The sequence below is a fragment of the Ailuropoda melanoleuca genome, chromosome 15 (genome assembly GCF_002007445.2).
Source record: "Ailuropoda melanoleuca isolate Jingjing chromosome 15, ASM200744v2, whole genome shotgun sequence".
Lineage (NCBI taxonomy): Eukaryota > Metazoa > Chordata > Mammalia > Carnivora > Ursidae > Ailuropoda > Ailuropoda melanoleuca.
The window spans coordinates 73,755,034-73,770,826 of NC_048232.1; the positions used below are offsets into that span (position 1 = coordinate 73,755,034).

At 51.6% G+C, this 15,793-nt stretch overlaps 1 protein-coding gene across 7 annotated transcripts in view; it reads right to left on the bottom strand.

Annotated features, from left to right (window-relative positions):
- APPL2 (adaptor protein, phosphotyrosine interacting with PH domain and leucine zipper 2) overlaps positions 1 to 15,793 on the bottom strand; it is a 50,604-nt gene that overhangs the window by 14,543 nt on the left and 20,268 nt on the right. For 6 of the 7 annotated variants that reach the window (XR_004620804.1, XR_004620803.1, XM_011220059.3 and 3 more), the window contains exons 5-12: positions 13,174 to 13,261; positions 10,161 to 10,202; positions 9,999 to 10,057; positions 9,107 to 9,253; positions 5,286 to 5,368; positions 2,853 to 3,011; positions 1,289 to 1,477; positions 82 to 124 (exon numbers count right to left, since the gene is read on the bottom strand). Coding sequence is in view for 5 of the 7 variants with exons in the window: in XM_011220059.3 (XP_011218361.1) it covers positions 82 to 124; positions 1,289 to 1,477; positions 2,853 to 3,011; positions 5,286 to 5,368; positions 9,107 to 9,253; positions 9,999 to 10,057; positions 10,161 to 10,202; positions 13,174 to 13,261 (810 nt within the window). In the remaining 2 variants the exon portion in view is untranslated. The remainder of the gene's footprint in view (positions 1 to 81; positions 125 to 1,288; positions 1,478 to 2,852; positions 3,012 to 5,285; positions 5,369 to 9,106; positions 9,254 to 9,998; positions 10,058 to 10,160; positions 10,203 to 13,173; positions 13,262 to 15,793) is intronic. The other variant, XM_034644003.1, reaches the window with a different exon arrangement.

A 15,793-nucleotide genomic window follows, 5' to 3' on the forward strand; every position in this document is an offset into this window, starting at 1 on the left:
AGGACATTAAATCTGCTGGAGCCCAGTCACTAGGACGCTAGTCGCTAGACCAGGACGGAAGTGAAAGAACAAAACCTTTACCTCTTCATTTTCCTTTCTGCTTTCTGCCTGGAGGATTATTCCCCTGAAATAAAGTGCATCCAAGTCAGTGCTTCCCGGACCGCTGACGGGCTTAGTCCACATGCACTGAACTCAGCTGGTCCCAAAGGGAAGGGCCAGGAAGGCAGGATGGCGGGAAGGAGAGAAAATGGGGCTCTGGCTCGCTGCTCAACCACTGTGTGATCCTGGACCAATGCGTCCTTCCCCTGCACCTGCGCTCTCTCGTCTGTAAAGTGAGCAGCTGGGCTCAGATCTACTAGCTCGAGCTGGGGGTCCACAAGCATGGACATCCTGTTGGCCTCTCAGATGATCGGGGCCGCCAGGTGTCCAGCGCAGAGGAATCAGCAGACACCCCACACTTCCCATGGAGGGGAGAGGGGAATCGGATGCAAATGACACTGCCCTACTTCTGGGGAGGGCGTCCCCCTTTCCACGGACCCCACAGTGGCAGGAGGGGAGCGTGGCTCTTATCCTGGTTTACATCTGGGATGACGGAGGAGTTACATCACCAGGACTGGGATACCAGTCCGTTCCTGTCACCCAGGAGGAAGGATAAGGTCTGACACTGCTCTGCCAACCAGTCAGATGGTCCACACTGGACTGACTTGCCCAAGCACGCTCCTGTTGACATGGAACTCCACTCAGAACCGCACACGGGAGCAAATGCAAGCAGAGCAGCCCCAACTGAAGGGCGGGTGGTCCCTGCGAAGGACTCCAAGTGCGCGCTTCTGGGCCCCTGCAGCACACGGCGGTGCGGGGGGCCTCAGCACGGGCTGAGGGCGCTGTCCCCTCTTGGGTTTCAGCTGGAGCAGCGGGCTCGCCCAGGCAGGTCTGGGGGCTCTCCTGCTCCCCCCACCCAGCACAGAGCTTCTGCGGAGCAGGCAGGAGCGGCCACAGCCTTCTCTTGACAAACCGCTCCTCCCACGGCTGCCTCCCACACGGAGGCCACATCTCCTCCAAAGCCATGGACAAATCCGCACTGGGGCTCCTTAAATAAGGCAGAGCGGATCCCACAAGGTCCTGTGTGCATGCTTGGGGAGCACATAAGAACAGCCTCCCCAAAGGTCAGCAGTACCCGGAGCGGGGCCTCTCCCACGGAGGGCCAGCACGGAGGGATGAGCTAGGAGGCCCTTGGCGGGGTGGAGTCACTAGACTGGCTCTCCTCCCAAAGAGACCCCGTATGGCCTACGATTTTCCGTTGGGCGTGGTGATCTGGAAGCAGTATCGACGGTCTTCACAATCCACCGCCATCACCGAGCAGTTGTCCAGGTCCTGGATCAGGCCCCCGGCCACGGCGCCCCGGGGCTGACACATGAGGTTCCCGCCTTGCGTGAAGAAGTAAAGCCTCTCCCAGGTGGTGGTGACCAGCCCTGTTTTACTGTAAGAATCGTGGCTTTAGAACGCCCGCTGGTACTAGGAAGCCCGCACGGCACCTCAAGGTCTGGCTGCCTCTCGAGCACTGGTGGCATTTTAGAAATAACATTTCTTTACATTAAAGCAAAACTGCTTTGGAAATAATCCAAATGCAGCGGAGAAGAGGCACAATTTAGCTTGAGTGACCTGGAAGTCAGGGGCTCTGTTCACACCGGGGGCGGGGGGGGTTGGCAGCCCAGGGCCAGCTCCGGTGTATGGGCAGCATGCACCCCTCCCATCCCCCAACAGCAGAGACACTGGCTTCTTCCAAGGTCCAAAAACAGAACTAGTCCATCCCCATTTGAACCTGAAAACCTAGATGGTCATTCCTCTAAGACATGGAGCTGAACTGCTCTGAGTCTAGTGAGAGTCTCCGGGGTCCCCTCGGCTCACGGCACCTGCAATCCTGGGGGCATGTATGACATTGAGTTTTGCTCCAACTGGATGTTTTGTGGGCTGCTTACAAGAGGAATATCCAGTAACTGGCAAATTACACCAACCTTGTAGGGTTTTCTCTCCATACAAACTGCCGGAGACATTTAACTTGTGATCGCAACAAGCTGAGCTTTGAGGAGCTCCCGTTGGTAAGAAAACAGCTGGCGAGTCCTCTCTGCGGATCCTCCATTTGAGAAACACCAGGTACATTTACCTGAGTCAGAGTTTATCGAGTAGCAACTATGTGCAAGGCGCTAGGCTTCCTGCCTCAATAATTACAGTTATTTCCAAAAAATGGTAATAGCTAACATGTGGGTGCTTACTACCTACTAGAAATGACCTCACTCCGTCCCTGCAACAACTATATTTAGTAGGTGTGATTATCAGCTCCGTTTCATGCCTGACGCGACTGAGGCCCAGCCGGGGGCTGTGACTGAACCAAAGTCAGAGTCTGCTCTTGGACACAAGGAAGCCCAATCATCCTCCCTTCAATTCAGTGGCCCCGAGGGTGACCGTGTGCTTCTGTGTGGGAGAACCTGGATGGCCCTGGACTCCGGCCTCAGCAGCAGGCCTTGAGTGCTCGCTCTCACCCGTCAGGGGCCTGGGCCAAGGGCGGGGTGGGACAGAAACTCCCTACGGTCCAGGACGACAACGCCGGTTAAGAGCAGGCTATCTGTGTATGGCCACGGTGACCAGGGACAGGCGTGGCCCAACGCTCGGAGTCTACGCACTGGGTTTTTGTGACACTGGTTCAAGCCCACCCCTCAGGGACTTGGGCCAGAGCCCCGGAGGCTTCCGTGTGGCGCCCCTGGTGGGCGTTCTTCCCCAACCTCACTTGAACAGATGCTCTGTTGCCACCTGAGGGCAAACAGGTCTCAGAAACAGGCAGGGAGCGGCGTCCTCACCTTCTCAGATTAAGGTAGCCAGCCTTCTGGATGAGGTTCCTGTTGATCTGTGGCGCGGCCACGTCGGAGTCCGGGGTGTAAACAGACTCATCAACAGACAGCAGGTCCTGCTGGGACACCCGCATCTTCTCCGCCTCGGCTTCTAGCTCCACCTGAATGCTTAAGACAGAAGGGGTCAGGTCAGCCACTCCTCACTGGCCGAGCAGCAGGTGGCAGAGCTGTCCCCACGGCTTCCAGCCCCACGAAGGGAAACAGGGCCCAGAAGCTGGAGATGGTGGGACTCGAGTCTGCAATGCTCGAAGTGTTTATATGTGACTATGACTGCTGCTTTAAAACAGAACACGAGGAAGAGCACTGGGTGATGCCCGAGCCCAGCGAAACAATGCCTCCAATTTCTCTTCAGACAAAGCGGTATCCAGGCTTAGAACTGTTGATGCAATTTTTTTTAAAAGACTGATTCATCCATTTTAGAGAGGGAGGGAGGGGGGGAGAGAGAGAGAAGGCACACAAGGGGGGTGTGGAGCCTGACCTCGCAGGCCCTGAAATCACCACCCAAGCTAAAACCAAGAATCGAATCCGAGTCTTAACTGAGCCACCAAGGTGTCCCATGTTGATGCAAATTATAGGAGAAAAGCTTTGATGAGCCCATCCTCAGGGCTGCAGTGCAGGCTGCCTGCGAAAGAGCTGGAAAGGAAGGAAGGCAACATTCCTGCCCCCACCCCCCGCTGGCTCCCCTGAGGTGGAAAAAGGGTCACTGGAGATAGGAAAATGACCAGGAGGTGGGACGAAGGCACAGGGCCCGCCGGCCAAGGGCTGCCCACGCTACGCACTAAGGGTAAGAGGCCAATGCCCAGACTCTGGCTCGTGTGTGCTGAGGTGTGGAATGAGCTGTGGGCAGAGGCTCTGAGATCTGCAGAGAGACAGCATCACAAACGCAAGCACGAATGTCCCGCCATCCGTTAATAAAAAAAATCTAGCCCATGAAAAACCTTTGAAGGGACAGATGGTTCTCTCAGGACACACAAAGGCAGGGAATTCTGGGAGCTAAAGCAGGGTAAGACAGAGGCAGTCAGAGAGGGCCGGGGGAAAGAGAAGGGGGAAAGTGACAGTAGGCACATGCCCTCCTCTCTCCTAACACCCCCGGCAGCTAACAGTCAGAATAAATGGCAGGAAACCAAATCGGATTTCAGAGTGCTTTCCAGCCTCATCACAGACCCAGCCCGCACGAGCGGCCGGGTGCAGGCCACTCAGTGACCGCCAGGAAGGCGCAGGTGCCTTCGACGCTACAACCCTCCCGTGCGCTCCTTCATGTGCGCCTATGAATGCTCGGCTCTGGATTTTCTCAGGATTCGTTCAACAGAGTCCAGTGGTGGCCTCAAGGTATTTTGAAATGCACGGGCTCCTGGGTGTCGCAGTCAGTTAAGCATTTGACTCTGTTTCGGCTCAGGTCACGATCTCAGAGTCGTGAGATCGAGCTCTGTGGCAGGCTCCGGGCTCTGCGAAGAGACTGCTGACGTTACTCTCTCCCTCTCCCTCTGCCCCTCCCTGCACTTGCTCACTCTAAAATAAATTAATCTTTTTTTAAAGGTATTTTGAAATGCAACATCCTTAAGAAAAGGAGCAACCTTCCTCCATTTTTCCACACAAAAAAAATCCTATACTCCAATCCTTTTGTATTTCTGCTTATCAACCATTCTCTCTCGTCCATACTCCAGAAATCATGGAGTGCTCCAGGAACCATGTCTGCGGTGTGAATGAAACAAGCCTCCTTGGGGCTCACTGTCTCAGACACTGGCAATGGAGGCAAAGGGTGTCCAAACAGCCACAGCATCAACTAAATGTGGCAGGACAGCCTGAAGAGAGGATGTTGTATTTTCAAAAAAATAAGCATTTGCAAGACCGAAGTGCGATTTTTTGAACTGATTCAAAAAAGGCATAAAGCCTCGTTATCTACATAAATTGACGTGATGGCCAGTTTCCTAAAGAGTCACAGCACTTCTGCCTGCAAACCCCTTGGCTCCAAAGGGGAAGTGAGGCCACTTCTAAATCCACAGCGAGCCTATGCCGGGCTCACGGGCTGGAGCATGTGAAGGCTGGCTGTCAGCACACAGGAGACCCTCCCTCGGCACAGGAACTGGGACTTGATGCGAAAGTCCCCCTGCAGACACTTTATTTTTTCTTTAAGCTACGTGATCCGTTGTTCACGTGGTAGGCATGCCTCTGGGCTCCCCACGGGGCGGGGGGCGGGGATGGCAGAAGGCATTACTTTCCAACCTCAGTATCCCAAGTACTGGCAGCTAAGAAGGGGGCCCACTGCTCAGAGTTCCCATGGTGGCGGTGGCAGGGCTCCAGGGGACCCTCCCACTTCCCAGAGGGAAGAATTCAGCAGGAAAGGCAAAGGCGCCCAGGACCCAGAGTGGCGTGCTGCCTTACCTTTGGACCATGTCCGCAACTGAGGATAAAAAGCTGTTCATGTTTTGGGAAAACATCTCTGCTCCCTTCTTAAAAAAATTAATCTGTAAGACAGAATGTGATGTTCTGAAGGTCATCTAGGAAAGGTGATCAGTGAGTGCATCCAGCATGGGACTGACCTCGCAGGGTGGCGACCCTGGCTGGCTGGCCCCACCGCGTGCTCGTGCTCCGTGTGCCTCTGCCGAGCTCCCCACCCCCCAGCAGCGGAGCTCCTCCCAAAGCCCCAGCGCGCTGCAGAACCGGGGGTGCTGGCACCGAGCTCTCTTACTGAAAGGCCGGAAACATCAGGGATAATGGGAGTTCACCGCTTGGCACATCCCAGACCAGGCGTGTCGGTAGTTACTCCTGACAATTATCTCCGATAGTCATCAGCTCTTGTTTTGTGAATTCTAGATAGACAGCTTGTGGGGGGCAAGGAGTAGGTCTCCACCTTTGCATTTCCAGGGGCTCCCTAGCATGTGACACCTGACATGCACAGTCCCGGCCAGAACTGGACGAGCATGGGGTGTAGGGCGTGGTGGGTGTTCAGAGGAGCGCACCCGGAAGGCCGCCTGACTCCGGTCAGCAGGCTGCGCCGCTCGGAACACAGCCAGACAGAGGATACGCCTGGGACGCTGCCGAGGGGAAACTGGGCTGAAGACCCTTAGCGGCTCTTCCAACCCTGACATCAACCCAGAGGGGCTGTGGGTGTGAAGAGGGAGCAGAGCTCTGGGCTCGAAGAGGGGCTCGACGCGGGTGAGCTCCCTTCCGGCCCCCAGCGTCCTGGGATGCGGGCTCTCTCCACCCAGGGGAGGGTGGCCCAAGGAAGGCTCCATCTCCCATGAAAATAAAACTTCAATTGCTGGCTTTTGGGGAACGGACAGAAGGAAGTCCTTACTTCCTGTGATGCTGGGGTATTCACTTCCCAGTCCGGGTTGCCTCACAGGGGGAAGAGGGGCCACCCCTGTGCATTACTGACATCTGTAACCATCCGGCCCCGAAGCTCAAGTCTCCATTTCCTTCCGGGGCCGAGGCTTTAAAAAATCTGAATACTAGGCGTGACCGGCTCCATCTCACATGCCTGATCACAGAGAGGTAAGAGCTGCAAGCCCGAGTCATGAAACAAGGGAGGAAACACTCAGCCTTGGAGGTGGGTATTTTTGTCTTTCCCACCCTTCATGCCAGCTCATGGTCTGATCTGGAGCGGCCTCTGCCCCGGGTGGTGGGTACAGAACCCGACCGCGCACCCCAGTGAGGTGGCAGGGGCTGTCATGCTTACATCCTGGAGGAGTCTGCACCCCCACGCCCTTCTTTTTTCACAGCATAAAAACAGCGGATGATCACAATTACCTTAACGCAAGGTAATCATGCAGGGAGCAGCTCTGGCCCCGTGATCTTTTAATCATACAGAGATCAGAACAGTAAATGCCATTCTAAGTCTCGGAAACCTCCAGTAGCGAAGTCTGTTCGAGGAGCCTTCTGCATTTCACAGTGGGTTTCCTCTCTTGCCCCTCCCTGAACTCCTCAGAATTTAGACTCGGAATTCCACGTCTTAGCTCCTGTGCTATTGTGTAAGCTCCTGGGGCGGGGTGGGGGGGAGGCTCCTGCAATCCCGCAGACAGTCTGATCTGAAGGAATGGAAGGGAGGGATGAGATCCTGGCTTCTCCAGCCACCTTTCATCGGATCTCCCCTGTGAATACTACCCTGGCCTTGGTTTCTCTGATCTCATAAACCTGCACACAGCCTGCAAGACCTCAGTTGGCTTCAGGCATGACGAACGAGTTGTGATTTCAGGGCAGACCCGTTTAACAAGGACCAGGGAAGGCAAAACTGAAGTCAAAGAGCCTGCACTGCAGTGGGTGGGGCCAAGAAGCCTGACTCAGTGCCACATCATCCAAGGAGCCAGATTCTCGTGCCTTCCTGAGGCACAGGAAGTACAGTGGTCAGACGGCCATCAGCTAACTACGGTGGACGCATAGTCAACGCCGATTTAAAAGGGCTGATGAGGCAGATGGAGAACGAATGCTTTGGAATCATCCAAAAGATTCATGTGGTTAGACAACAACTGGTCTAAGCAAAGGAGCTATAGCTTTCGGCAGGATTTGAAGTCTGCAGGGGGAGGGAATATTTGGTCTTGTGTCTTGAAATCTGGGTACTTTGCACATGAAAAGTGAAACATACCATCCTCAATCCTCAAAAATGCTGCTGTAGCCACCTAACAATGACGGTGTGCTGCTCTGCTCAGTGTCCCCAAGCCCGGGGTGGGGGTGGGGTGCTCCCGCAGTCGGGCCCCCTCTCCCCAGGCCCCCTCTCTCCACTGGGCAGCAGGCAGTGTTCACTTAGAAAGTGCAGGCTGGGAGAAGCGGGTGTGGTCCTTAAGGTGGAACAGACGAAAGCCGCCAGGAACAAGTCCATCCCTTAGACCTCCTGAGGCCCCTCCCTAACTAACCAGGCACCCCAACCACTGACTGCTCAGCCTGCAGCTGCTCCGCTTTCTGAGGCTCAGTCCAGGCCCCTCTCTGACCCTGGGCCTCTGACTCTGGAGCTGGGATTCCTGCTCCACAGGCCTGGACTGTCCATCCCGGGAGGAAGGACATGACAGGAGGCGTCACTGAGAGAGAGCAAAGGCAGGACCAGCGTTCTCCAGCGTGGCCAGGCCCTCCGCCGGGCAGGGGTGCAATGACTAAGGAAGGAGAGACGCGGCACCGGCACCCACTGCGAGGAGGCTGGACGCTGCTGGGGGACCGGAGCCCGCGCTGGACAGGGCTAGCTTTGGGTTCAACCCAGCTTTACGCAATGACACAGATTATAGAGCTGTATTTACACAGCACCTCTGAAGGCTAAGCCGACCTGAGTTACCTCGCCATTCGATGTCACAGCCACATTAAGACAGATCACAGAGCCTGAATGCCTAAGATCCTCTCTTGTTCCCCTTTCCCCTGAATGCTACTGATGCTGTGTTTTTTGAAATACATGTATTTTTTTTTTACATGTATTAAAAAAGAATAGATGCTCACACATGTGAAATTTTAAAAAGTCGCTGACTTTTTTTTCTTCTCAACATTCTGCTTCCTGACGTCCCTTTCTGCTCCTAGATTGTCAACTGAGAGAAGATTCCCAGGTGTGTTTTCTGCATGCTGGGGTGAGGTCTTTAAGTCCACGAAAGTGGGGCTAGATCCGGGCAGGGATGGAGGGGAGGGGTGGTGCCATTTGCCTCATATGGATCCTCACTTCTATCCCTGCCAGGTGGGTGCCACTCGAGAATGATGACAGACGAATGTTCAGGAGCCCACTACCTGGGGGAAGCGGCCGCATACATCCTGGACAGAGACTTCAGCCAGCAGCGGTAACGCTTCGCCATGCCCCACATGCCAAGGTGCCAGCAATGACCTCAGCAATGAGAACAGCCAGCTGACGGTGACCCTCCACACGGAGCAGCAGGGGAATGTGCGGGGGCCCCTGAACTGTAGGCCCAGCTCCACCAACCTGAGCAGTCGGCTGCTTCTCAGATCAGACCAGGCCTGGCTCTCACTTGGCTCAGAGACCAAGGGCCATGCCAGCCCCTCCCCTTGGGAGACTTGGGATCGAGGCCATCACTGCCGGCACGTACAGCCTAACAAGTCCAGCCCACCTGGAAGCTCTCCATGTGCTGAATCTAAGGAAGGTTCCAGGGAGGTGGTGCGTTCGTGTTTCTTTCTCTGATGATGCTTCGGTTTCTCCCAAACCCTAGCTCAGCAGGAACGCCAAGCTGTTCTCCCCAGCTGGCTCAGGTCTCAGGCCTCAGGGGAAGGGCACGGCCTACCTGTCCGTGGGCAAAGCCTATCATGGGCTCCATCATGGCCACGCGCTTCCTGTACTGCAGCGCGTTGAGGGCGCAGTAGTACTGAAGGGAAGAGAGGTGCTGCTTCCGCCGCGCGGCCGCCACCTCTTTCACGACATCCGTCTTCACCTGGGTGAGAGGCGGAAGGAAAAACGTCAGGCTGTCTGATGGACGTGGCAATTCTGTAAGAGCATGAAGCTTCAACAGTGTGCGTTGACGCATGAGACCCATTTCTGTGACCAATACAATAAAACATAGATAAGGTTTCACCTTATGTTTTAAAAACTCCCAGTTAAAAATACCAAAGTAATAGCCTCTCCACCCTTGTGGGGCTGCCCCGGGGTGAAGCCAATTACTCTCCGATCCTTTAGGAGAACAATATGGTGGCATGCACTGAAAGCCACAAACATTTTAGTTCAGTCATAAGATTGTATTCCAAGGATATAATTTAGCCCAAGGAAATCATGCAATAGAAGTAGGAATTTAGATGCATTAAAATGTTCAATATCATCTACAGTAGCAAAAAAGCACGAGTTAAAGAAGCAGAATCAACACTCAGGGCAAGAAATTCAAGTGACCTGAATACGTAGGAGGCAGACAAGCACGAGGGACCAAGCTTGAGGTGAAATCACTGTGCAAGTGTAATTTTACGATGCTTCCAAGTTGGTGTTTAATAAACCAGTTTGAAAAGCTAGAATAGGGAGGTTAAAGACTACTTATGAGATTTAGAATAAGTAATTAAAAATCTATGTATATGAAAGAAGAGAAAGAATTCATCAAGGTACCCTCCGTGCTGTGAATTCGCAGCAGGAACTTAGAAAAGGAGCTGAGGTAAACGAGGTGAAAAACAATGTTATCAGGTAGGTATTCTTACCTTCTCGTTCTCCTTTTTTTTGGGAAGCCTGCTATATTTTGCCATCGAGAGGTCATGCTCTAAAAATAAAGAGGCGTTTTAGCACCCAGGTGGGCTGAAAGGCGAGCATCTTCCCCCACATGCATACTAAACCCACGCGCCAACAACGGAGAGGATGCCTACCATTACTGGCGAGTCCAAAAAGATCCTTTAAAGTGCTAACCTCTGAACAAGAGGAAAAAAAAAAACATCTTAGAGCAAAGAAAAATAAAATATGCCAACCCAGAGCTCTGTGCTTCCCCAAGAAAGTCTATGTGTGGAAGGAGGAAGGCTCTGGGAGCACCTCCTCAAGGCCTCTGCCCTCTCAGGGCTCTGGCCTCCTGGCTGGGAATCCGGATCCGACTGGAGCTTGTGGCTTCAGCTGCCTCCCAAACTTGGGACCAGGACTGCCCTTTGGGCCACTCCTCGTAGACAGCATTCGGGGGTCCGTGAAGCAGAGGGCACTGGGCTGCAGTGTGTGGTGGCCAGGTACTCTTCATGGAGACCTGGAGTATACACCTAAACTCGGATTCTTTGGCCCCCAAAACAAGTGTTTTAATACCTCTTTCCTCACAATACCCAGACCATACCCAGAACCTGGGAGTGCCGTGTTGCTGGCGTTTTAACACCTGCAAAGCCACCACTAACGAAGGAGTACAGGGTGCTTGTTTTGATGAAAACGGCTGAAGCCATCGAGGATACGGTACCTGCGACAAGCCAACAAAACACCGCTCTCACCCCCGTGGGTGCCATACTCCTCACGCACGCCCAAAGAGGCGTAACAGAGTCCAAGACCGAAAAAACAAGGAGGTCAACGAGGGTGATGGCTGTCCAAGGTTAAAAACTTAAGAACACAGAGGTATCTAAAAGAAAGCGATACTTTCTCCAACTCTACCGCAATCCAGTTTTGCTTCATCAAACAAAGGAAAGCGTTTTCATACCTTTTATGTCTTTTTCAGTTTGCCTCAAAACGGCCTCCAGCTTTTCAACCTGTCTTCACGTTATTCTTACTCTTTCTGGTATCGGGATGCTTTCTGCCTTTCCCTTTCCTCCCCCCTCGCCCTTTTACTTCCTATTGGAGCACTTTCAGGGTTTTTCACTTCCCGGGTCAAATAACTTCCTTAGTAGCTTTTGTTGTGTTCTCTTCATTCAGATATGTACTTGTATTGGTGCATAAATGAAAAAGGCAGCGAAAAGTCAGATAAAAACCATCACATGGAGGGGGGGGCCAGATTCTAATCTGGTTCTCAGGCTGACTCAAGTATGACCCGGGCCAAGCCCTTCAAACTTGTGTGTCTGGTGTCGTCAGAGAAGGTTACTTTGATTGACTGTTTCCATAGATACCTAGGAGGCTTCTCTTTTTACTACTACCACGTAGTTTCATTCTCTCAAAAAATCGCCATCCTGGGCAAATACTCCTAATCCACACATGAGCCCTTCAGGATTGACGAAGGCCCGGTGGTTACTGCTGCCGGCACCCTCTGCCCCCGGCTGCCTTCCAACACAAAGCTGAAAGACACAAATCCGACAACGTAGGTCTGGGGGTGGGGTGGGGTGATTATTTTCTGTCTAAAAGACTTAGAGTTTGTTTTTAAAATAATATCCCCACACATTTCTATGATTTTACTTAGAGAAAATCTTTAGAAGATGATGCGCTCAGTAAGACTCTGTACTGGACAGTCAGCACAGGACTGCGTGCGGGGTTGGGATTTACATGGAATTACAGATCAGCAACACTCAAAACCACTACGAATCCTGCTCGGGCAAGGTTTCTCCTGACATGAGCTGACATATCATTTATTGTTCTGTGTCAGGTTTCAGTGCTGTCAAACTGCCCTTGGCAAACGTTGATGCCAGGTCTACCCCAGCTCCCTAGAGCCTCAGGTGACGTGATCACAGGGAATCGCCAAGTGAGGGGGGAAAGGAATGTCATCTTAAGATGTACTCCATCTTTTCTCCCTGAATAAATTTTACATTTTAAGGTGATATATATATATATTTTTAAATATTTTATTTATTTGAGAGCAAGAGAGCGAGAGAACCAAGCATGAGGGGGGTGGGGGGTGGGAAGAGGCAGAGGAAGAAGCTGACTCCTTGCTGAGCAGGAAGCCTGGAGGAGGAACTCCATCGCAGGACCCAGGATCATGACCCGAGCGGAAGGCAGACGCTTAACCGACTGAGCCACCCAGGGGAAGTACTATACTGAACAGGTCTCTTAAAGAGGAAGTACTGTACTGAACAGGTCTCTTGGTACTCGGTTTAGACTTTCTGGCCAGCAATTTTCTACATCAGTGTTCTAGAAAATACAATTCTTTAATCTCCAAGCAATGAATATTTTCAATGACATAAAGAACAAAAAGACTAGAAAGTTTGGGTTTCCTTCTGTAATATCAACTACTTTTTTTTAATCAAGATTTTTGGTTCTTTTTTATTCATTTTTTGACTACCTTGATTTGCAAGAGATATAAAATTACTCTAAAGTTTTGTTTTGGTTTCTCATTGAAGAACCAAAATTAGTCCAAAAGGGCAACCAGGTTCTCTGAACCAGTCCCAGGTCTGCCCACCTACTAAAATGTGAGCTCCAGGAGAACAGGGAGCTCGTCTGCCTTGTTCATGGCTGCAGGCCAGGGTCTAGCACAGGTAAAGCACAGTACCCGCCCCTCTGTTCCTATCTAAGCCACCCACTTTACATTCCAAAGCATTCATGGCTCCCCCAAAGCAGCATGACTCCTACAAATGCTCCAACCAGTAATCTAAACCTTGCCATCTTGTCTCCTTGGTAAACACTTACTCATCTCTCAAAACCAGCACAAAGATCACCTTCTCCAGGAAGCCCTCCCTGGTACCCTAATGTCAAAACGGTAATCACACCTTTCTGTGAGCTGTTTTTATTCTTTGTACCTCTCTGTCCTGCTGCCCTCATCACATGATGTTACGATTGTCGGTTTCCAAGTCAGTTTTCTCATTAGACTGTAACCTCCTTTAGACAAGCCAAGAACACAGTGGGGATTCAATGAAAGTTAGCTAAACTGAAGTGCTCAGAAAAAGAAGGGCATTTCTCAATGATGCACATATTTAAAGAAATTAGTACAGTCAGAACAATTATGAAATGAATTGATGTTTTGAAGGTAATTGGCACTGAACTCAGTAACTTTACCTGTGAGGTCCTTTTCTCGAAATTGTATAATAGGTAGAACCATTGTGTCTGCCAACTGTTTAGCCAGCTCTGTATGGAGAACATTAAGCTGAAAAAGAAAGAGAAATCTTACTGAAGAAAATCATACGCACTATTACGGACACTGATTTCCCCACAGGACCACACTGAACACTTCCGTGTGGTTCGAGTCCTGTTACGCTTGCTTAACAAACAACCCTTCAGAAAGCTGCAAATGATACAGGTCTAAAGGTACGAAAACCAAACGTGAGGTTCTGAGCTGGCCTCCGTCGGGTTTGCTCGAGGAGTCTCCGAGCCCGCGGCTACGGCCCGTGTACTGTGCAAACCCTGCTTGTGTTCTCGGGCTGAGCCACACCAGCCGGAGGAGGACACGCTCACGTGCTTGTGCAAACACAGCTCACCAGGAGCGCTGACCTCGGGTCACACTTTGCCAGGCCACCATGCGCTCGCTCCCTCTCAGAACGGCCAAAGTCACACTTGAAAGACTGGCCTGCCGGGAGCCTCCTGACCCTAAAACCCCGGCAGGGGTGGGCCTGGAACCTACGCTGGAGAAAGAAGGCTCCCCACCGAAACCTGAGATCCTAAGCCTATGTTCTTTCAAAGAACAAGACGGTTGTATTCAGATGGAATCCTCCTCGCCAGGTCATTTTAACGGCTCCTGAGTCTTTCGCTCCTTCCACCTTGTCAAGGCCTTTCTAAATCCTGTTGTAAATGGTGAAGAAATAAGCCGTCCCCCCTCAGCACTCCCATTTCTGAGTACTTTTTGCGTGCCAGAGTTACGTGCTTTCTATTGCTTGGTTCTCACCCACTCTGACAGTCAGGCCTTATTTATTATACCCATGTAACAGGGAGGCAAACAACTCCAAATCCAGAAAGCAAGGAGGAGGAATGGCTGGGATTTTCATCCTGGGCTACTGGAACCTGAACCAGGCTTTTCGTCTTATACCGTGCTGGATAGAGAATCTGCCTTTATGCCCACATATTTGCCCAAACTTCAAACGTTTGGTAGTCTAGACATCGGCAACGAACACAGATATTACTAAAGATGTTCTGGGATTCCTGCTTGGTGAACAAAGGGAAATCACCCAGCAATCTTTTTCGCAGTGTGCATTTGGCAAAGTTTTGCTTTCACGCCCATAGGTCTCCACACCAAGAAGCCTGTTTGAGAATCTCTGACGGGGCCCAGCTTCCGGGAGGCCACAATACCACCTGTAAGATCACATTCCCAGCCTTCCATCCTTTGGGAATGATTCACTCCCCACCAAAACAATCATCGGTCCTGCCCATGAAAGAAAGTAGGGTTGTAAGTATCTTAAACCGGAAATATCGGTTCTGGGGGTTTGAGGACTAACCACATTTCCTTAGCAACTGGCTCTGGTCAAGAAAAGACCTGACTTCAGTGGGTGCAACCCGCTGTTTCTCCCCCCGGGCTGTTTATTCATGGTTAATTTGGAAACATTCGTCTCCTCACGTCCAAAAAAATTCCTTTTTGCTCCTTTCTAATTACTTCTTTCCATTCACGCTCCTCCTCTTCCAGAAAAGCTATCCATCCATTTTAAACATACATTTTTTAGAGAGTCAGAGTCACGGGGAACGGAGGAAGCAGAAAAAGAACTGGATGATGCGGTCTCGATTCTATCCCCGGTGCCTAGGACAGCACTACACGGGAGGTGCTCAACGCACGTTTGCTGAACGAACAGCAACCTGTTGGGTTGATTTGTTGAATGAATGACGATGCAATCGGTATATTTTATATGAATGTTAGTTTCGCATTTTATTTTAATTTTTTAAAAAGATTTTATTTATTTATTTGACAGAGAGACAGCCAGCGAGAGAGGGAACATAAGCAGGGGGAGTGGGAGAGGAAGAAGCAGGCTCATAGCGGAGGAGCCTGATGTGGGGCTCGATTCCATAACGCCGGGATCACGCCCTGAGCCGAAGGCAGATACTTAACGACCGCGCCACCCAGGCACCCCTAGTTTCGCATTTTATAAACTGAAGACAGTATCTCTTTTACGTCAGCGACCTAACAGTTAAATGGCACCTGCATATTCTCTTTCGCTTCTTTATAATTTTCTACTCTAAGTCCCACAAGCTCCTGGAAAGGCGAACTACCGATTTCACACCGAGCTAGTTCTGCAGAGGGCTCTGCTCAGCACCAGCAGCCTCTGATCTGGAGTGTCTACCCAGCTCGGATTTAGGTACTTCTAACAACACCTGTTTTTCAAACTGTCCAAATGTATTATACAATACAGCTACAAGAACACTTGTATGCAACCGTTTGTGGTGGGGGGAATCGTGCCCTCCCTCATCCTCCCCCAAAGGAATGTCCATCCAGAACATGTGAGTATTTAGAAACAAGGTCTTCACAGATGTAATGAAGGACCTGAAATGAGATCATCCTGGGTTATCCAGGCAGGCCCTAATCCAATGACAAATGTCCTTATTAGAAGAGAAGACACAGATGGAAGGGGTGAAGTGGATGGGGAGGAGGCCATGGGAAGGCAGAGACAGGGACTGGAGGGATGCGGCCATATGCCAAGGGATGCCCAGGGCCACCAGAAGCCGGAACGGGCCGAGAAGATTCCTCCTCAGGCCTCTG